Genomic DNA, 22036 nt, shown 5'->3' with positions numbered 1-22036 from the left:
CATAATAAAACTGATACAGCATTTCTTTTTGTACTTCCATACTCTATTTCTGGGAATCAGATTCTTGACCTTGGAAATACCTTTTTCAAAACATACCTTTACACTTACATGTGCTATTCATTGTGAATAGTTACTGCTTACATTGCTTTATTAACTAAAAATAAAACTGTACATAAAAATCCTGAAAAGTTGCAATATTTTTAATAAAGCACGATAAAGTCTCTCTACCAAACCTGAAATGTGCAAACATTTTTATTGTGACAAAATTAAGCCAACCTGGAAATTATAGTTCATTTCCTAAAACTAGGTTACAATCAAAACAGGAGGTTTTAGTGATATGCAAAAAAATGAAATAAAATAAAATAAAATAATAAAAAAAATCCCCAATTAACACCATTGTATAATTTTATTTCTAATTCTTAAAAAAATATAAATGAATTTAGAAGAGAAATCACAGTATAAGGGCCCTAACATTTTTAGACCATTATAAGGTACATAAAAATAGAAGACACAGATTCCTTTAAAACTTTAATCCTTTGATTAAGCAGCAAGCATATCACTCTTCCAGGCAAAAAACACTGCTTAAAACAAACCCCGCCCCCAAAACAAGACGTGCAAACTGTATGCACATATTCTGCAAAGCACACAAAAGACATTTTTGTTATGTACATATTTGTTTAGTACTACAAATGCTAGGATTTCCCTACTGTGTGCTATGGTGTATGTAAATTATTATACTATATACCCTTGCCCCTCAAATACAGCACCTTTGCCCAGTTACAGAATATTTAAACAGGGTTAAACTGAATTACAATGTACTGAACAGTTTGATAGCAGTTGGTGGTAGCCAACCGTACTGCAACACCCAACATTCTGCATACTGAAATTCTACTGACAACAGACAAGACAAAAATTAGCAAAGGTACAGTACACACACCTGGGAGACTTGATATAAATACTTAAAAAAAAAAATTACTGAAAATGTATTCTATTAAGGTTAACAATTAAAGTTAGGTATTTAGACCATTATGTCAAAATGCACATTATAGGGTTCTTGCCAGCTTGGAAGTCTGGAGCCCAGCTAGACTTCATGTAGTTGTTGAGGGGCACTTAGCTCCCAGACAGGTTTCAACAATCACTAAAAAAAAACCAACCCCAAAAAACAAAACAAAAAAACCTCTTGGAGAGCTCCCATTTTACAACCTTACTTTCCTTTGTGGAAAAGCCACTATTTAATGCACATGTGGTGCCTGGGAATCTAATTTTGGTATGCGTGCGTGCTGGGAAGGAAGGGGGGGATAGAAAGAGGGGGAAGATTGGGAAGGGACCCATAGAAGAGGGACCCTTTTATTTCAGTACATTTAGGAGATCAGCAAATTAGCAGCCAGATCTCTTAAAGTTTACAAGACCTTCTAAAAAGAGTAGCTGAATGAAGAAATACAAAGTATGTAGGGCCAAAACCTTAATCACATTTAAGGCTACAAGTCTCAAAATGTAATATTGGAATTAAAAATGCAGTACATAAAAAGCTGCTACAAGAACTTCCCTTTGCACAGATACAAGATTTTTGCAAACTGTTAACTATAATTGTTATGAGTGCCGAGCCCCTGCATCTGTTGGAGGCTGGGGATAGCACCTTTCAATTTTAATTGAATATTCAGTTTATTCTATGTTCACCTATAACTGGACCAAGAATAAGATATGAAATTAAAAACAGTTCCAGATAAACAGCATGACAATCAATATAGATGCAGGTCACACAGTATTCAAACTGGAACTTTTCCCAAAGCTTGATCCAGACCACAATGGCTCCTGAACTAACCACATTTGAGAGTTGAAACACTTCTTTATCTGATTTTTGGGCCTAGTTTTCTAGGAAAACTAATGCACTATCACATTTTTCCTTTTATTCTGGGGTCATAATTTAGTCAATCCACCAAAATTCTTTGCTCCCAACCTAGAAATCAAGCAGGCAATGTTCAACCGCAATGATACCACAGATTGGTATAACTAGTTACTTGCTTTGTACTTGGTTTAAATATAAACAAGCCATCAAAAAACAAGACAGGCCATAGGTGAAAGGAAAGGTTCCTGTTTAACGAGGCAGATGATTGCATCTAACATGCATCCTCATCATTACTACATTTGAGAGAACACACTCCTTTCCAACTGTCAACACCAGCATTTAGGCTACATTGGTAATCAAAGCCTTAGGAAAAGAGTAGTAATCTGGGATACGTAACTGCATAAGTGAACATTTAAAGTGGGATTAAACTCCTCTGTACTTAAACTGTAGGAGTAATAACTAGAGTGGCCAAACTGCAGCAGTTGTTATTATTCTCCCTGGTGCTGGAAGTTGCCAGCCCACAAAAAAAGTTGCATTTGGAAACTGGACTCATAGCATTGGAGTGTTTGTAAATTTAGAACATACACATCACTAAATTTAATGTTTGGTAAAATAGCTCAGCAGATCCTTCAGATTATTCTTCCAAAAGGAGTATTTAATGAAACCTTACTGTTTTTTAAACCAAAAAATGTAAAGTCAGTCTGAGAAAAGTATAAAATAAAAGAGAAAGCTGTCTACATTTTAAAAGTGCATGAAATGCTTCTATTACATGTCTAAACAGTGCCAAAGTGAATTGAAGGCTAACTGTTAGTTCTTGCACTCCTAACATAGGAAAATGTAAAAATTATCTCCCCACATTATTACTTAAAACAGTCAGGAGTTGTCACAATTCCTAGATTTGCCAGACACTGCTTTCCTGTACTAAGATGTCTGAATATAAAGAACTTCAAAATAAATAGAGTAAAAATCAGTTAAACAAGATCTCGGTGTGCAGAACATTTATTCATTTAAGAGGTTAGCTTCCTTCAGCAGTTATTCATACAGAAGAGGGCTAAACTGTAGGCATTGTTTTGCTGTACAGCTCTTCTGCACGGAAGATTCTTTTATATAGATAGTCATTCACATGGTTCTACTGCTAGTTTTTAAAGCTTCCTCCTCTTCTTGAAACCAGTTCAATACCTTAGAAGACTTGCTCTTTTCTCCCCTTCATTATTTGAGAAAAAGTAGACACTGATACAATATTTAATTTTCAGGAGTTAACACAGCTCTGCCTTACTTCAATTTCTTTAGTGCAGAGGGGACTGTGATTCTGTCTGAATTCCAATAAGTGAGGGTGGCTGTTGGCCACTGACCGTGGACAACACTGGCCTTGGATTTAGACGAGGAGGCATGGAATTAGCTGGGCGGATGAGTGGTGGTGGGGGCTGGTTTAGGGTTGGTCTTGGCTGAATAAATCGAGCCTGCTGCTGAAGTGGTGGAGGTTGACGATGGAGAGCTGGAGCAGCAGGAAGCGTTGGACGAAGTAATGGAGGAGGCTGGTTCAAAGTTGCTACAGGAGTTGCTGGCACTGGAGCAGATGCCTGTGCAGGAGGTGAAGGACCGGAACACTGAGTGCCCTGTGTGGCCTGTGCCTATAAAATAAAAGAAGAGAGCAATCCTGGAGACAGTATAATGTATTTTGGGTTGCCACAGTCCACTATACGGGAAGCAGTATTTTATGAAATTGGGGGGGCAAGGCAAGGGAAGAAAAAAAAAAGTTACCAAGGAAGCATTTTAATTTCTAGATAGCTTAACAGTGAAACTAAAAAGAGAGCTTATGAAGAAACAGAAGTCCTACTTTTCTCTTACATTAATACATGTTTATAAGTTCTCTATTTAAATACACCATCCTGTTCTCAATAAAATGAGAGCAAGAACTGGCCCTTCAGTATGCAAGTGTATCAGTGTTTATGAATATGGTTTGTCATTCACCAAAATTAAAGCTGATTTATATTTCATTGAATTAAATGCTAATCCTCAACCCATGCTCACTTATGTGATACACAAAACACACCTCATCTTCTTCGTCAGTGCTCTTTCCTGATGGCACATTAGAAGTATTTTTTGTGTCCTCCCCTAGAGTAGAAGCATCACCATTAGAAGCCAGGGTTCCTTGTTCCGCTTCCCACTCCTGCAACACCTCCTCTAAGTTAAACCGACGCCTGTAGTTTACAAAGAAGTTCTTCACTTGACCAACAGTCTTGTTGCCAATTACATCTGCAATAGCTTGAAAATCTTTACCATATTTGCGGACACCTGGAAGGTAAAGTAAATAATATACCTGTGAAGGAAGAGTCAAGCACAGCTGTGTGATATACACAGACATGGTCTTTGGGACAGTCAGCCAAGTTTGAAACTTGGAGAATTTAATTATAAGGCAGACCTCAGCCTCCATGGAAAAAAAACAACCACCATTCTGCCTTGCAAACACAGCCTTGAAAGTGCAAATCAGTCCGGCTGGGGCTTGTAACTGACTTGTAAAAGATCAAGGGTTACTCAAAGGGCCAACAATCTACAGCCACAAAGGGCTCGTCTCTGTTGGGCAAACAATGCTTCAAGTTTTTTTTGAAAGGAGATCGGGAGGAGCCCATGAAAACTGTGTTGGGGGAAATATATTAACTCTGAATGTTAACTGAGTGCCACAGGCTCAATTATAGGCTCCTTCCAAGCCAGTTGCATGTGGCTGAGCCAATTCCTTTGCAGAACTGCTATGTGGCAGCTGGCAAACAGCAGCTGAGCTCACCACAAAAAATGTACTAGACTTAGCAAAAGGTAGAACCCCCCCCCAGAATTCTAACATTTTGGCATTTTCTTTATCCTTAAATTCACAGCCTGTCTTCACAATCCCATGCATAACATGGGAAACAACCCTGTAAATAAGAATACAATTAACATATATTAACCGAACAATAATAAATACTTAAAAGAGGTCACACGCCCATCCTCACCAAGGGGCTTGAGATAATTATCTTTTTCAATGATTTAAGCATTTGGAAACAGATACCAAAACAAGCTGTTAGGATCTAATTCTCCAGCAAAAGGTGAGAGTGATGTGGAGATTCTCTTCTCCCTCTTGCCAATTTTTATGGCCCCCTGAATAAGACAGTTTCATTACAGATGGCCACATGATTATTATTGTTTACTCTTCCCCAAAACCTTAACGCTGCGTTAGGCAACAGTGGAAAAATTATACTTTTTATAAGAAAAAAAGCATGGGATGGGGAGAACCTTTGCATGCACAGGTCTTGATACATACCAGCACCAAATCAAACACCCTAGTACTAGCATCTAACTGACTATTTCAAGTTTTACCAATTCTTCTTAAGCTCAGTTTCTACCCAATATCAAGAGAGTTACTAAGTCTATTCTCTTTTGTTATATTAAGAATAAATTGTCCCAAGTTCCTCTCCTCATTTCCCATTTTCAGAGAGGAAAAATCTTCAAAAAGCCAAACTCTAGTGTTCCAAACTTAGTACCATGGCAAAAAGAGAAGTTTCATATTTCTGATCAAGTGGAAAGTTCAAGATTTTATAACCTTTAAGATTCTACTGTGAACCAGCTGTATTTCATAGTTTAGTGTCAAACAACAAGGAAGGAAGGAGGACCCAGGAAACTATAGGCCAGTTAGTTTTACCTTGATCCTGGGTAAGCTTTTTGAGAGAATTATCCTGGCGCATGTCTGCGAGGGGCCAGCAGGGGAGATTATGCTTAGGGGCAACCAACCTGGGTTCATTAGAGGCAGGTCCTGTCAGACCAACCTGCTGGCCTTCTATGACCAGGTCATAAAATCCTTAGATCCACGGGTAGCAGTGGACATAGTCTTTCTGGACTTTAGGAAGGCCTTCGACACGGTCTCTCACCCCATTCTCATTAAAAAACTAGGGGACTCTGGTGTCGACACCTACACAGTCAGATGGGTCACTAACTGGCTGGAGGGTTGCACCCAGAGAGTGGTGGTGAACGGGTCATTTTTGACCTGGAGGGATGTGGGCAGTGGGGTCCCCCAGGGCTCGATCCTCGGGCCTGCACTGTTCAACATCTTCATCAGCAACTTGGATGAGGGGGTAAAAAGCACCCTGTTCAAATTCACAGATGACACTAAGATGTGGGGAGAAGCGGGCATGCTAAAAGGGAGGAATAGGCTGCAATCGGACCTAGATAGGTTACAGGGGTGGGTGGATGAGAACAGGATGGGTCAACAGTGTGGGGACACGGTCAGGAAGGCAAATGGTACCTTGTCATGCATCCACAAATGCATCTCAAGCAGGTCCAAGGAGGTGATCATCCTCCTCTATGCAACACTGGTCAGGCCACAGTTGGAGGACTGCATCCAGTTCTGGGCGCCGCACTTCAGGAGGGATGTGGACAACATGGAGAGGGTCCAGAGGAGGGGCACCCACATGATCAGGGGGCAGCAGGGCAGGCCCTATAAGGAGAGGCTAAGGAACCTCAACCTGTTCAGCCTCCCCAAGAGAAGGGCGGGAGGGGATCTAGTGGCCGTTTACAAACTAGTCAGGGGGGACCAGCAGGCAGTGGGGAAGTCCCTGTGCCCCCGAGCGCTACCAGGAGTCACTAGAAATAACGGTCACAAGCGGGGAGACGGTAGATTCGGACTAGACATCAGGAGGCGCTACTTCACTGTCAGGGCGGCTAGGATCTGGAATCAACTTCCAAGAGAAGTGGTGCTGGCTCCTACCCTGGGGGTCTTTAAGAGGAGGTTGGAGGAACACCTTGCCGGGGTTGTTTGACCCCAGTACTTTTTCCTGCCTTGGCAGGGGGTCAGACTTGATGATCTGCTCAGGTCCCTTCCGACCCTACCAACTATGAAACATGTTAATAGATTGAAAATTGGAGAATCACTTTGGCTGCTGACAGATTGGGAGGGAGTGGGGGAGGGAGGAGGAAGAGGAAAGGTGGGCTTTACCGGAAGAGGCAGCATCTTAGTTTGACCTGGCTTGCCCAACATCTGTATAGATCAGGTGCTTCTGTGAAGTTTTTTGGTATTTTCATCTAATAGCCGATTCAATCAAAAAGCCCTACGGAAGCTCCCAATCTATACAGATGTTGAGTGAGCCAGGTCAAACTAATGCAATGCCTCTTCTGGGCATGCGCTGGGCTCAGCCTGACATCATGCAGAGTTTTAAAGTAAGTGCTGTTTTTGGAGGGGAGAGGCTTACATCTGTAAGCAGCCTTTGTTTTCTGCTACAGAATCTTTCATGTGTCACAAGTGAAATAAAATTTGATTTATGAAGTGTAGGAATTCCTCATGACTCATTCTCAGAGGATATCATTTCTATACCCAATAACAGGAAAAGATCCATGCAAGATGTGATGCCTCAATTCAGAAAGAATAAGGATGTAGTGAGGAGAGTCACTTAACATTACAGCATATATTTCAGATTTGCTTAAAGAAAAGCCATAACCTACAGGTTGCTGTGCCCTTTTTATTTTCTGTGAAAATGTATCGTATTCATTATATGTGAACAACAACAACACATCAACAGTAAAGTAGGGAACTACAGTTGAAGCTTTTGAAGGCCCAAACTGCAGCTATTTCTATATGGTTGGACTAAGCCACTGAATTTCAATAAATTTGAGACAGGGCACCACTTCATAACTTTAAAAAAAAATTTGACATCATCCTGGTTAAGTATCACTGCTGTGTTGCCCCAGCTTACCTCAGTGGTTCTCAAGCAGGGTGCTGCCATTGCCACCACCATGGCCATGGCCAGGTGGAACTGCCCCATGTTCCTCATGCACAACCAGATAAACCTAATGCAAGCAAAAATGCCTGCTTTTGCTGCAGCCCTTCTCAGTCTAGCCCCCTCAGTGCTCCTTCTGGAGACACAGGGCACCTATACATGTGCAGGGAGGCTGCTCCAACATGCTGTAATTATATCCAGGTCCAGATTAACACATAGGCAAACATACCTAGGGTCCTGAGCTGTGGCACAAATAGCCCCGTCTGCCTCCCTTCCCCCCTTACCCTATGCAGGTCTTACCGCTGTGGTGGCTGCTTCCTAATGGTGGCTCCAAGCCTCACTCCCCACAGGCAGCAGTGCTGGGGTGAACAAGGAGGTCTCGACTGGCCCGAGGCCCACGAGTTTGCCTAGGGCCTCACTAAAGTGTTAATCTGGCCCTAATTAGAGTGCATCGAAGGAGGACATTCGATTAATTGAGTCTGCTGGAGTGTGGAAATTACTGCACTCCAGCAGCCTCCAGCATCATGTGCATCAGCATCCCCGTGCTGAAAAGTGGTGGCAAGGGCACTAACTAAAGCTCGTTCGACAAGCTTAGTTAAAGCGCCCCCACCACCATTCTTCAGCATAGGGATGCTGATCCACATGACATGCTGCGTACTCTTGGAGCCGCTGTAATTGAAGTGCACCTCCCCACACGCCCTGGAGCACGTGTATAAATGTCTACAGTTCCACCAGGCTTGCATGCCTGTTTCGGGGGCAACAGCAGACCAAAACAAGCTGCAACAAAAATGCAGCCACTCATGTCTGCTTTAGGCTGTTCTGGCTGTGCTTGATCATGGAGCAGTTGCAGCTGGATGCCACAGCACCTCTAAAAGGATGTTTCATAGTTTGACATCATAGTTGTCATCATATGTTGCATCACTGAAATGGATTACAACTTTGACTGCTGAGGCCAGTGGTTAAGGCAGGCAACCAATGACTGCAGGGTGTTGGCAAATGCAAGAGAGTCAGCAGAATAAGTCTGGGAGGAGCAAGGACAAGGATTTTACTCTGTTCAGACAGCTGTGTACAGGGATGAGATGAGCGCCTGGCTACTACTTTAAAAAGCAGTTTCCCCACTATGCTTCAATCCCCTTTGTCCTGCCACATCTTTCCTACAAGCAGCAAAAAAAGAGCCTCACTAATTCACAATGTTAATTAAAAGACCCACTGCAATTTACCTACTAACTGGTTTGAATTAGTTAACAGCAAACAAAAGATACCATAAAATAAAATGCATTTCTCTCACTCGACATATGTAGATCAGGTTTATTCATTTTAGCCTATCAATACTCTTTCTTGTATAAATAGGTCTCAAAAATATTACAGATATGAATACAGCACTCAAGTGTACATGTGTACACTTTATTAGTATTGTTTCATTGCATCTTGAAAGTGTCTACCAGCTCTTTAAGCCAGGTAATTCTTAACTGACATACAATACTTATCATCATACAACCCTGCAGTACAAAACACTACCCCAAGTTCTTTCTAATCTCCTTGTTGAGAAGAGTATTATATGATTAGATTTGATCTCTTGCTAAAATGGATCTTGAAATAAACAAACAACCCAGGTGCCTACTTTATAGAGGCCAACTTACTCCTCTCCTTGCCAGACTGGGAACTAATCCTAGTCATGCAGTTACTTGAAGTGGGCTAAATTACTAAATTAACTATTTTAGTTTTACCACATTTTAATCGAAGTTTCTAGTAGCCATTGGTTGGTTATCTGCACTGCTGTCCCAGAACAACACTGAGAAAGAGATAGGAAATGAGATCACTGCAGATTAAGTGTGCACTGACTTTAGCAGTTTCTGTACTGGCAGCAGTGTGACCTCAGGAGGTCAATTGTCACCACACTAAAAGGACGGCAGGGGGTGGGAACCTAGTTAGGTTCAACTTTAAGATGGATCTTAATAAGTTTATGAACATGGTTGTCTTGAGCTAACAAGGGAGTGGACTCTATGACTGGTATGGTCCCTTCCAACCCCCACATTCCATAATTCAGTTTTTTTTTTCAGGCTGTCTTTTCTTCCCAGACAGGGGCATCAAATGAAATGGACCACTGTTTCTCATCTGATTTTTAGTTGGTCACACTGTTTTTTGTTTGGTTGGTTTTTTATTTATTTTTTTTAAGTAAAGTGTGCATGCACAATCATTTAAAACTAATATTTCATAACCATTTCAAATTATGCCCACCACAAACACTGGACTTAGTAAAAAAATAACCAATTCTGAACTTCTTATGTAATAATCAATATGTATTATTAATAACTGTAATAGCAATATGTACAAATTGTTAAGTAATTGCAAATGAAAGCTATTCAACCTTTTAGAAAAAAGTTTGATTCTTTCAAAAATAGGTTCAGTATCAATCAGTTTCCCAACAGCTTTCAAGTAGCAAGCATTCAGTGAATATATACAGGCATACTTAAAACAATAAAAAGTATTCATTTTTAAAGGAGATAAAGAACAGAGAGGACTGCATGACTGGTAAAATAATATTGAGCTGATCTTTTATATATTTCATAGATGTTAGGGCTAGAAGGAACCTTGAAGATCATCAAGTCCAGCCCCCTGCCCCAGGTGCAGGAAGTCAGCTAGGGTGAAAGGATCCCAGCAAGATAAGCATCCAATTGTTGCTTGAATGAGCCCAGAGTAGGTGCTTGCACTGCTTCTGGAGGGAGTCTATTCTAGGCCTTGGGGGCTCGGACAGTAAAGAAGTTTCTCTTTATGTCCAGCCTAAAACGGTCATAATTTCTTAATCTTCTCTAAAATACTGATGGTCTCACTCTTAAAATGTAACTAAATATGCAAATTATTTTTATGTAACTATTTATATTTCTACCATAATGTTTTCTGGATTGCACAATACACTATTTTAAAACACAACAAAATCTGAATTCTTATCCATGCATGCACATAAATGCACGTTACCTGCATGCAATAGCATACCAATAAGTGTATTTCCAAATCATTAAATGTGTTGGTATAGCATTTGTCTCCGGTTTTAGATTCTGAAGTACAATATTGAATGAAAATCTACACACGAAGGGACAACGCAGTAGTAAAGGTAACCCACAAAGAAATGGGACTTCGCTCTTTTTGGTTCTTTATGAATGTGTAAGTCTCCCTATTCAATATGGGAGTATTTCAGATCCATTTAAAGTAGAACGCTGGAATTAAAGTCTGGTAATATTGTCTTTAAGAACCACTGAGAGAAAAGTAATTTTTTGTTACTTTGTTTAGAACAAGTGTCTACTAACAGCTATTTAGCTTCAATTACCAATTACAATTTTGAGTAATGACAGACTGACACACTTACACACTCCTTTCAATTAGAAAGTTAAATGCTAGCAATATTTCTTCTACTGCCCACTGATCTTCTATTAAAAACAGAGACTTGACCTTGACAGTCTTTTCAAGATTAAAGAACACACTTCCCCCTCCTTGTTAAAAAATAAAGCATAAACAAACAACCACTTGTACAAAATAAGAGGCAAAAAAAATGAGTGAGGATTGTGGCATTTAAGTCATCTACATGTCAGTTCAAGATGAATTGTTACAGATTATTCCATTCAACATACCTTGCACTGCAAGAAGCTGCTCTTCTGTGGTCCAACGGGCATTGATTTTCTGATTAGTCTATTAAAAAGTTAGAGAAGTTGCACAGAGATTGTTAAAGTACACTCTGAAAAAAACTGTAGAATACATGAAAATAAAAAAGTTAATTTCAGCTAAATCATGTAAGTTTACTATGAAGACATACCCCTCCAGCCAATAAATCATGAATTTAGATCTTAAATTTACTAAAAAGGAAGGAGTATTTGGATTACTGTTAAATTTAGATTAGGGCTGTCAAACTATTAAAAAAATTGATCACGATTAGCTGTGCGATTAAAAAACAATTAATCGCGATTTTAATCACGCAGCTAAAACCACAAAATTATGCAGGGACTTTGTATGGTAGAGGGATGGGGTGTTTATGGAGTCTGGAGGCCGGGGTGGAGGGACCCCCGCATGCTCAGTAGGATGCCCAATCTGAGCAGGGTCTCTGCAGAGCTGCCCTGAGCTTGGAGCATGCGCCACCATCCGAGCATAGCCCCAGCAGTGGTAGGCTTACCCTGCCCTCACCCCAGCAATGGTGGCTGTGGGCAGACCGGCCTGGGGGCAACTGCTCTGGTCTGGGCCCGAACTTCCCTGTCTACTCACTCAGTGGGGTCCCAGGTGGTCCCAACCTTGCGGCCCAGCGCCTCCTTCCCCAAACCCCCAGTGCTGCCAGCCCACCTGCAGGTGGGTGTGCCCCCCCACCTGCCTTCCTGCTGCAGCCGCCTGGAGCCTGTATCCCACCAAGACTCATCACAGCAGGTCTGGCTGGCATTCTTAGGCCCCATGGCTTGGGCTTGGGGCAGGATGCCCAGGGACCCCCCAGGCCTGAAAGCGGTTTGTGCCAGAGCTCCCTGGCAGTCCTGACCTTCCCTAAGCCTGAGGTGTGGGGCCTGAGGGTGCCAAGGCAGCCCTGCCACAGCTCAGCACTACCTTCCCCAACCCCCTGGTGCTGCCAGCCCAGCTGCTCGGGGCCCTGGATGGGGGCTGCGCATGGATGTGCCCTCCTCCCCACCCCTTCTGCTGCAGCCACCCAGAGCCCCTGCCCAGGCTGCCCTACAGCTCCTCTGCACTGCCACCGCTGTCCCACTGGGTGGCCTGGAAGTGGCGGTGATGGCAGGAGGGCAGGCTCCAAAACCACATGCGCTATTGTGTTAATTTTTTTTAACGTGTTAATTGGTTCTTGCGTTAATTGTGCATGTTAACAGCAATTAAACTGACAGCCCTATTTTAGACCTAGATTTCTTTGACAGCTTTCCCTAGATCTTAATGCAGTCTTTGATATCTATAGTGCTACTGGTGATCAGTATTTTCTATTGTTCAAAATACAATTTTATTCCAACTTGACAGCATACCCATTCACAGGGAAGTTGTTTCAGTAGTAAGAAACAAACCTATTAATTTAATGAAAAATAACAGCGCAAGATTATTGGAAAACATGGACAAGAGGGCACTTAAAAAAAGAGCCAACAGTTTTGTCATCAAAAGTAGTTCTTTGTAGGGCACCGACTGCTGTACAGTCCTCTTTTGTAATTGTGACAATCTTTTACCATTTATATATATTAAGGAATAGCATATTTTGCTGATTTCTTCCAGAGACCAGTCACCCCTACCATTACATAACTTATATTCCATTTAAAAAGTACATCTGAAATGCAACACTGTACAGCAGCAAATGACTCAAACTTATGTATTATTATATCTACTCAACAACTGAAAATACACTGGCACAAGTTTTAGCACTTTGTACTTATTTACCTCAGGTGGTTTGAATTCTTCTATCCCGCCTTCCATTTTCTGTTTAAGTGCACTGTTTACTTGCTTAGCATTTTGAACCTTGGTCAAAAACAACAAAGTTAATCAGCTCCACAAAGAAAGTTGATCACTTTACACACATATCTTCACTAGGATTGCCACAAGTGTACCTCCTAAGTTAGAGAGAGAAACATTATGGTTTAAGGCTCCTCTACTTTTAACTGCATCTTCACAAACGCATGCTACCCTGGAGAGAAAGACAAAAAACTATTTAAACAGCCTTTCCAAAGACAGTGATCTCATGTTTGTCTAGCAGGATGATAAACCAGAGGAAAAAAAAAAGTTACAATAATAAATCTTCACAAAATTACCCAAAACCCACATAGGAAATAAAATAATACAAAATGCTCCAAATAAGGAAATTTTAAAAACCAAAACATGAAAAATGTTGAGCAAGACCAACTGTATATGTAACTTTTTTTTTTAAAGGCTAAATTCTTCCTTCCTCCCCTATAATAACTCTTTGAAGAAAAAAAAAAAAAATTCCAGCTACCTTCCTAATGCAGTCTAGTTTTACTGGTGTCAGGGTAGCCATGATCTCCTGATATGCTGTATGGTGGAATTATTACATCCATTTAGAGGTTGAGAACTTTACAGAAGGGGCAGCTTTTACCTCCCACTTAACACATTCCTCTTAACATAGTTTATAGTTGGCACAGAAGTGATCGACAGATGGCTGCATATATGCCAGAAGAGATCTGCATACTGCAGAACAGAGCCATATGAGTGCCTGAATGTGTGGGAGGATGTTTTGCAAATCTGATGAAGAGAATGGATTAAATGCAGCAGAGACTACAGATCTCAAATGCTGCATCCACTAGATCACTTGGACGGAGGGGAGTAGTATAGAAAGCCAGGTGGTAAATGTTATATCACCTAAACAGAAGCCAGAAAGTCATACAAAGAAACAACACTATTCAAAGTTCCTTTATTGTTTATAGGTAACTTCATAAATGAATCTCTTCCACTCCTTTCTTTGGTCTTATAATTTTTTCCACGGATATTCCATTGAGTATAAAGTCAGATACAGTACTAGAATCTTATTCCATCTCATTTTCCATTATACAACCCCCCCCCAAACAACTGCTCAAGGTTTAAGCAATTTTTTAGACATGGATAGTTTTTCTTTATTTTACCCTCAATAACAGTAGTGGAGCATTAAAAAAAAAAAAAGACAACAACTGAGTAGAACTAGCAAGCTAGAAGGACCAATTTAACAAGTCTCCCTATAGAAAGGGATTAGGACAATACATCTTTCAAGTACAAAAGGTTTGAAGCAAACAAAAAATGAAGCAGATAACCCAAGATACCTGTCGCTTCAATGAGATTAGCTCCATATCCAGCTGTCTAAGAATTGTATTGGCAGCATTGGGACTACAGGAAACTGCAAGCACATCTTCCTGGGTCAGATACATGCCCTTGGGTGGACGACACTTAGAACGCTGAGAGTGATGGCGGTGCTGTAAGCTCTGATACTCTCTTCTACCCAGCCCTATTTTGCTGGTTTGAACAGGCTGTTCATTATTGCCCTTAAATTTACAAGAGATAGGTGATTAAAGGATACAGCAAAATATACACACTTTTTTTTTTTTTTTAAATAAAAGATTTACATAAACAAGAAAAAAAAAACTATAAAAAGAGAAGGGCATTAAAGCATTGTTGCTGATGTTTTACTATCATATTAGCTGTTGGACAGGCCTGCCGTCAGCCTTTAAGAAGTTTTTATTCGTCTCAAAAGTTTAAAGCTTGGCTCCATACCACTCTAATTGTATTTTCAAACTGTGTTAGAATTATTAGCATGCATATTGCTACAAAAAGGGAGGGGGGAGAGTCAGGAAATTCTTGTTCATTAGAAGGTATCAATTGAAAGATGTTTTATAATGTTCTATTACATTCCTATGAAGGTTGCCTAGCATCTCTCCATTATAAAGCTGTTTTCAGCTGCTTAAAATGTTGCCAAACTTCAGCTGCCCCAGCTTCAGTTTTCCATGTAGCCCTTTGTCTCAGGCTGATTTTTATTTTTTTTTTTTTTTAAAAGACTTCAGCCCAAACGGTTCAGTTGTTTTCAGAAGCAAGGACAGAGGAAGGTATATTTTTTTCAACACAGAAGATTCCATTGCTATAAGGCATGCCTGAGCTTCAACATATACTTACACTGACAAAAATATGTACATACAACCCTACAGAACATGCTCCCTCCTGACCAGACACGTAGGGATGAAGGTGATCTTTCCCTTTAGTGGCTGCTTCAGGGGCTCAAGTGGCACTAGGCACTTGGAACAGCTTAGAGGAAGAAGCTATGGGTTTCAGATGCAGAGAAGCCAAGAGCCAGATCTAGGAGAAACTGAGGGGTAGATGCTAGGACCTGCAGAAAATGAGATGGTCCGGTTTGCATTGGTATGCATGGGGGAAGGATGAATGATCAGGTAAAGAAGTGGGAGGAAACAGGAATGGGAGCCAACAGCTGAAACAAGACTCACAGAGCAAGCTGAGGTACTGGGATGAAGAAAAGTCACTGGCTGGGCAGATACTGGGGCAAGGACTGACAGAAGCTGGGGGGAGCAGGGGAAACAAGATTGGAAGCCAGCACGTACACATGTTCTGTGTTCATGTACAGGAGCATGGCAAAAAGTCACAGAACAGTAAAAGGCACGAGGGTCCAGATAAGCAAAGAGACTGGAAACAGGGAATCAGAACACAAAGCCAGTACGGACTGAACCAGGACAAAAATGGCTTCAAAGTTGGATGAAACGGAAAGCTTCCTTCCAGAGTCTGAAACAAATACCAAATTCTGAGCGTTTCAATTCATAACTAAACAAGATCATGTAATTCAATACTACTGTAATGCATAAGAATAAAGGGGAAATATCAATTTTGGCCACTCCTGAAACTTTGAAAGCATTTTTAATGCAGGTTGGATGCACAATTTTCTGGGTTAAACAGAAAAACAAAACCCACACAAACTGGAACATTTGCTTTCCCTTCAATTCCATTAGGAGGAATCATTAGCCCCACATGGCTCATCAACAGGGTTGGTACAGTTAAAACCACTGCTTAGACTTCTTCCACTTGCATTACTCAGAGGTACTAGAACAATCACTCTGCACCTGGGCAAAATATTAGGGAACTGGAACACCTCGCTAGAGGGCTTCACAGGCACTTGTTGACAGATCTTGTCATCCATTCCAGGCTCTGCAAGAGTGTTTTCTAATCACAAGGCCTCTTCTATTCATTTACTTTTAACATGACCTTGTCCTAATGCAACTAATCCCAGGCTCCAATCTTTTGGCTTCTACTGTTAGTTTCAATTTATACCCCTCCCCGCCTCAGTTTCTATTCTAATCCGTCCTCTTCCCCTGTTTTTCTCTGACACATCCTACTTCGTACAGTCAATCCCACTTCTCCTTTCTCCACACAGTTGCTTTGTCAGATCAATGATTCCTCCCCATGTCCTTTACTTTCCTCGCCGGTTTCCCATTTCAGTCATCTTAACTGTGTCCCATCCTTTCCTCCTCACCCAGAGCCATCTCCCATATATTCCAATCCCAGACTCACTGGCCTCAGTGTAGTACCCTCCCCAATTCAATTTTTGTTCATTTTACATTTGAATCAGATGGCTTACCCCTTCATTTTGTCTGCACACATAGAAACAAGTTGCATAGGATAATAGAAAAGTAGGGCTGAAAAGGATCTCATAAAGACATCTAGTCCAGTCCTCTGCTCAAGGCAGGATCATCCCAGACTAAACCATCCTAACCAAGTGCCTGTCTAACTTGCTTTCGAGAACTTCCAAGGATGGAAATCCCACAACTTCTTTAGGTAGCCTGTTCCAAAGCTTGACCACCCTCATAATCAGAAGTGCCTCCTAATCTCCAAACTAAATTTCTCCCGCTTCAAGTCAGGACATTGCTCCTAGTCCTGTCCTCTATGGCCACAGAGAAAAGTCCATCTCCATGCTCTCTGTAATTGCCCTTCAGGTATTTGAAGGCTCTTATCAAATCCCTATTCAGTCTTCTCTTCCGACAAAAATAATCCTAGGACTTTCAGTCTTTCCTCAGAAATTTTACCTCCCAGTCTCCTAATTATTTCTGTTGCTCTGTGCTGGATTCTTTCCAAACTGTCCACATCCTTTTTGAAGTGTGGGGCTCAAAACTGGACAAAGTACTCCAAGTAAAGCCTCATCAGTGCCTAATAGAGCAGAGGAATCCTTTCATTTGACTTGCAAATGACACTTCTGTTAATACAACTCAGGATGCTGTTGGCTTTTTTGGCAGCAAGAGCATACTGTTGGCTCATATTCAGCTTATTGTCCACTATAGCCCCCAGGTCTGGAGCACTGCAGCCTAGTCTGTATTTGTACGCAGCTATTCTGTCCCACGGTGCAGGACTCTGCACTTCTCCTTGCTGAATCCCATCTGACTCATTGCAGACCATGTCTCCATCTTATTCGGGTTATTCTGAATCCTAACCCTACTCTACAGAGTGTCTGCAGCTCTACCCAACTTGGTATCAACAGCAACACCATGCATGATCAATCACTCTGAGAGGATGCTACACGTGGCAAAGTCTGATCAGCAGAAGCAGCTGCAAGAGGCTCAAAACTGCTCCAAGAAGGCAGACCTCACAGATTTTATCTGTTAAGCCCCACCAAGTCTTCAAGCATGAGAAAAATTGGCATTTGGCTAGCATGGTAGATTTTCAAAAAAGACATGCCTAACATTAAAGGCTGTATTCCTCTGCCAAACTAAGAGAATACTACGGAGCCTCACAGAGAAAATACATTGAAGAAATCGAGAGTTCTGATCAGCATTCTTCTAAAAACAGAACAAAACAAAAAAACCAAAGAAAAAACCCTGCATAGCCTGAAGAGGAAAAACCATGAACTTCAGAAGTTTCAGCACAAATTAGCTGCACATAAATAACTGACAACAAGGTTTAATAAAACATGATTGACAATGTTAATGACACTCCACCTATAGTTACATTAAGGTCCCTAACTTTTTAAAAGTTAAATAGCAAAATCTAAAAATGTTACAAAACACTGGCATTAAAGATGGTTTCTTCACACTTTCTAATTTTTAGGGCTTGACTTCACAACCTTATTAATGTTTTTTTACCATGTGTGTATCTAATACAGACACCTCTCTGGGAGTAAATCCCTTGATTTCAGTTACGTATTATACTGCATGAATTCCCAAGTTCTTATGGTTTGTCACTAGCGGCCACAAAGTTTACAGCCATGTGGATGAGGAGTAAGCCCTAACTTCCATGTTAGCTCACCTACTTCAGCATTTACATTTTATTGTTTTTCCTCTTTTCAATCTTTTGCCATCCAAAACTGCTATCAGCGTAATACTGTATATATGGGTTCCTCTTCTTCCTAATCTCTATGAGAAAGAGAGGAAATGTGTATATTATATTTCTCTCCCTCCCATATTTGAATCTACCTTAAGTGTCTTGTGGAAGTTACAAGATAAGCTTTAGATCAGGGGTTTTCAACCTTTTTGGATCAGTGTACCCCTGGCATCCAGACTTGGAGCAGGGGGTGACATGTAACTGAATGTGGAGCGGCGGCAGCTGCCTCATGCAAGCTTCCCCTACCCCCCCACCCCCTCCCCCGGCTGGGCGGGCAGCACTTACGTGGCAGCATGGGATGGTGCGTGGCAGCGCTCCATCGTTGTGTACCTCCAGGGCCTTCTCAAGTATGCCTGGGGGGTACATGTACCCCCGGTTGACAACCCCTGCTGTAGATCAAAGCCAATTTAAAAAAAGACTCTAAACATCTTTTGATGATGCCAGTTACCACTGATTTTGGTATAATACCCTAAAAACAGCAATTCCAGAAATCTTCACTGAATTAAGTTGTGGATGCACCTATTTTTATTGTACAAATATGATGCACCTTATGCCATCAGGCCAGTTCGCTCCAACAGCAAAGCAAATACAATGCTACCCTTTCACAGTCTGATTTACAAGCTTATCAAATGCCATCTTTAAAAAGTTGTTAGGCTGCTTGCCCTCAACTCCCATTGAACAGCTATTCTAGAACCTAATTCCTTTGATAAATTAGAAATCTGATTTCCAGCCTAAAGTTTATTCACAGACAATTTACACACATTTGTTCCTGTGCCAGCACTTTTTTTAGCTTAAAATAATTCTTTATCCTCCTGCATGTTAGTGTAGAGGGCAATCATATTCTCCACATAGCCTTCAGTTTCCTAAGCTAAACAGCTTAACTAGTTTTAGGGTCAAATCCAAAATTAGACTCAGCTGCCTAAAAATCAGAATCTAGACAGACCTCTGCTCACCAGCTGTTTAAACCCGTGAAACTTAAACCTTATTAGTTATCTTTTTTTCCCACCAGACAAGACAGTTCCCTCAGACACTGCAGTTCTGCATTCAGGACACCTGCAGAACTATCCTGATCTGAACAGCATCCAAGTTTTCCCAAGAAGCTCAATTTTGTAGGACTACTCTGAGCACACTTACAAAGCAGCCACTTTCACTCAAGGAGGGAGAGGTCTCCCTCTCCCAAAATGCCAGCTAGAGGTCTTGCAATTAGATTAAGTGGGAGACTTGAGTTATAGACCTGACCGTGCCTAGTGGCATTCAAGCCTGCCTCTCCCAGGAGAGTAACCTAATCGCTAGCTTACAGGTTTGCCTGCAAGAGGCTGCATCCAGCACTCCTGATGAAGTTGAGTCATTGTGTGGTGATGAATGCAAGACTTGTAGGGCCAAGAGTAAAGCAAGAGGGATGACTCCATGAGCACAGTGATTAGGTCTTTCAGATGCATGGAAATAGAATGCACAAACACAGTCAATGGATAAAAAAAAAAGTCCTGATAGCATGGACAAGAACCCAGGACTCCATTTCCTATCTCATGTTAAATACTAGCCTACAGAATCTAGCTCCCTCTTGCAGACTTTTTCTGTCCCTACAGATATCATATTTCTTTTTTGCAAAACCGATTCTTTAAGCAAGAGGGATGTTCCCAACCAACCTACCCTGCAGCCTGGTGGGATTAGAGCACTCACTGGGGTAGAGGGCAGGGGTAAGGAGGAAGTCCCATGGGATTAGAGCATTCCATGGAAGGGGCAGCGTGGGGGAAGACAAACATAGGATTTAATTCTGTCCCAAAATTGAGGAAATTCAAACCTTGCTTCCCACTTCCAGGGCAAGTGATGCAACCCAGGGGCATCAAAACTCGACTTGCTTCTACTCTACATATGCCACTTGTCAAAAAAGGGTTGTGTAGCTGCTCTTAGGTCCTGAGGGGACATGATCCTGACAGCATTGCTCTAATGGTGACTGCAGGAATTCTTTTAGCACAAAATATAAGGAGTGGGAACAAGTGGAGTGTGGTTTCTCAGCAGCAGGTTTGGAGTCACCATGGAAGCAGCAGAGAAATACCCTTAAGCCTTATCCTGGTATGGGAGACTCTCCATTCTTCTGTTCATCATGGTAGCCCATCTCTGCCCTGGTTCTGCCTGAATCTATCTTTCTTGAACATGGGCAACCTGTATCTCAGTACTGTATGCAGTACAAGTGTACCAAGGTGAAACTACCTTCAAAACAAAAACAAAAACAAAAAGAAGAGAAGAGAAAAGGACATATATGCTTTCCTGCACTCCTGAATTGAGGCCATATAAACAATCCAAGCGTCCCTTCAGCTAGTCTTGACACTTATTTCAATCAATTTCATTAGCGCATTATTAAGCCTTCTTGTAATTTTGAGAGGGGTTCTCAGCTTACAGAAGCTATTTCATATATAGTATAGGTATCAAAAGGAAAGGTAGATGTGCAATCCCCCAAAGGGCCGGGTTATAAAGGATAGCCCATGGCAGAAAAAGGTTGCCAATCCCTGTTCTAAGGTCTTTAAATAGTGAGGCAAGTAGAATGCTTAAGATATATCTAAAATGTGCTAAGTTAACAAAACAGCCAAGCTTTGTATATACAAACTACTTCAAATACTGTAGGTATTTTATACTTTAGTCACTCCATTTCAGTAACTTAGAGTATTACCTGAAAAAAATAAATATGCTACTCATTAAAAGACGATTGTTCTGTTAAAAATTTTAGCATCTGTAGAATTAAAGAATAAGGTCATGTCTACCATCACACTTTTTTTAGAACATTAATTACTAAAGCAACAACCGACATGAATTTGTTCAAAATGCTTTTTTGTCTAGGACTCTCTCCACCCAACTCATGTGTTAAATCTTACTTCAAGTAGGTTTACTCATTTTAATTAGGAATAGCATGAGTAAAAGTGGCAAAAAATGGCCTAAGGTACAAAACAACATGGCAGAGGGCAACTGATTGATAGGAAACATAACTGAGAAGGGCTTATGGAAGTTAGGCAGAGACCAAAGAAGTGTATGTTACAGATTGTACAGCAATTGTTTCTGTAAATGAAGAAACAGTTTAATCCAAATGCCAAAAAACAGATTTTTGATGGAACTTCTTTCCATTCCTATCACGATTCACATTCTTTATATACAACTTCACAAAAAAAGTGTTACTAACATTCATTGTTAGAGTGTTTGTTACCTCCTTTTTGGTTTCTTTTTTGGGATCATAATCACTATCATTTCCATCCATTGGATGCGCTTCTTCCACATCATCATCACTGCACGTAAAACAGATTAGTCATATTGGTTATATTTATCAGTTGTGTTATTTCATTTTTACCAATTAGCAGTTATATAGTTAAAGGAGCAAAGACACACCTTAGTCAGTTATACAGTCATTATAAACAATACAACTAATTATGATTTTGCTAATTTCTTTCTGATATTCAGTGCTTTATAAATATTTCCCTTTGTTAAAAACTATAATACTTTGGCTATTACTGCTTTATAAAACAGTCTTTTGTTGGAAAAAAAAAAGTTTAAATCTTCTAGGCTGTTTGCAGACCTTACCCCCCACAACAAACAAACAAACAAACCAGAAAAAAAAAAATGCTTTACCGGAAGCAGCAGAATGTTA

General features: G+C 40.9%; 1 protein-coding gene across 12 annotated transcripts in view; it reads right to left on the bottom strand.

The window, feature by feature from the left end:
* Positions 1-515: 515 nt before the first annotated feature.
* The window catches only part of RCOR3 (REST corepressor 3), a 35652-nt gene continuing 14131 nt past the window's right edge, over positions 516-22036 (bottom strand). For 8 of the 12 annotated variants that reach the window (XM_014521959.2, XM_014521962.2, XM_014521960.2 and 5 more), the window contains 6 exons: positions 21575-21677; positions 14358-14576; positions 12991-13068; positions 11214-11271; positions 3900-4141; positions 516-3477 (listed from right to left, as the gene is read on the bottom strand). In XM_014521959.2, the coding sequence (XP_014377445.1) occupies positions 3133-3477; positions 3900-4141; positions 11214-11271; positions 12991-13068; positions 14358-14576; positions 21575-21677 (1045 nt within the window). In that variant the 3' untranslated portion in view covers positions 516-3132. The remainder of the gene's footprint in view (positions 3478-3899; positions 4142-11213; positions 11272-12990; positions 13069-14357; positions 14577-21574; positions 21678-22036) is intronic. The other 4 variants (XM_014521961.2, XM_006027979.3, XM_025209300.1 and 1 more) reach the window with 3 other exon arrangements.

The sequence above is a fragment of the Alligator sinensis genome, unplaced genomic scaffold (genome assembly GCF_000455745.1).
Source record: "Alligator sinensis unplaced genomic scaffold, ASM45574v1 scaffold633_1, whole genome shotgun sequence".
In the NCBI taxonomy this organism is placed as follows: Eukaryota; Metazoa; Chordata; order Crocodylia; family Alligatoridae; genus Alligator; species Alligator sinensis.
This window is presented reverse-complemented; position numbering and strand designations above follow the sequence as displayed.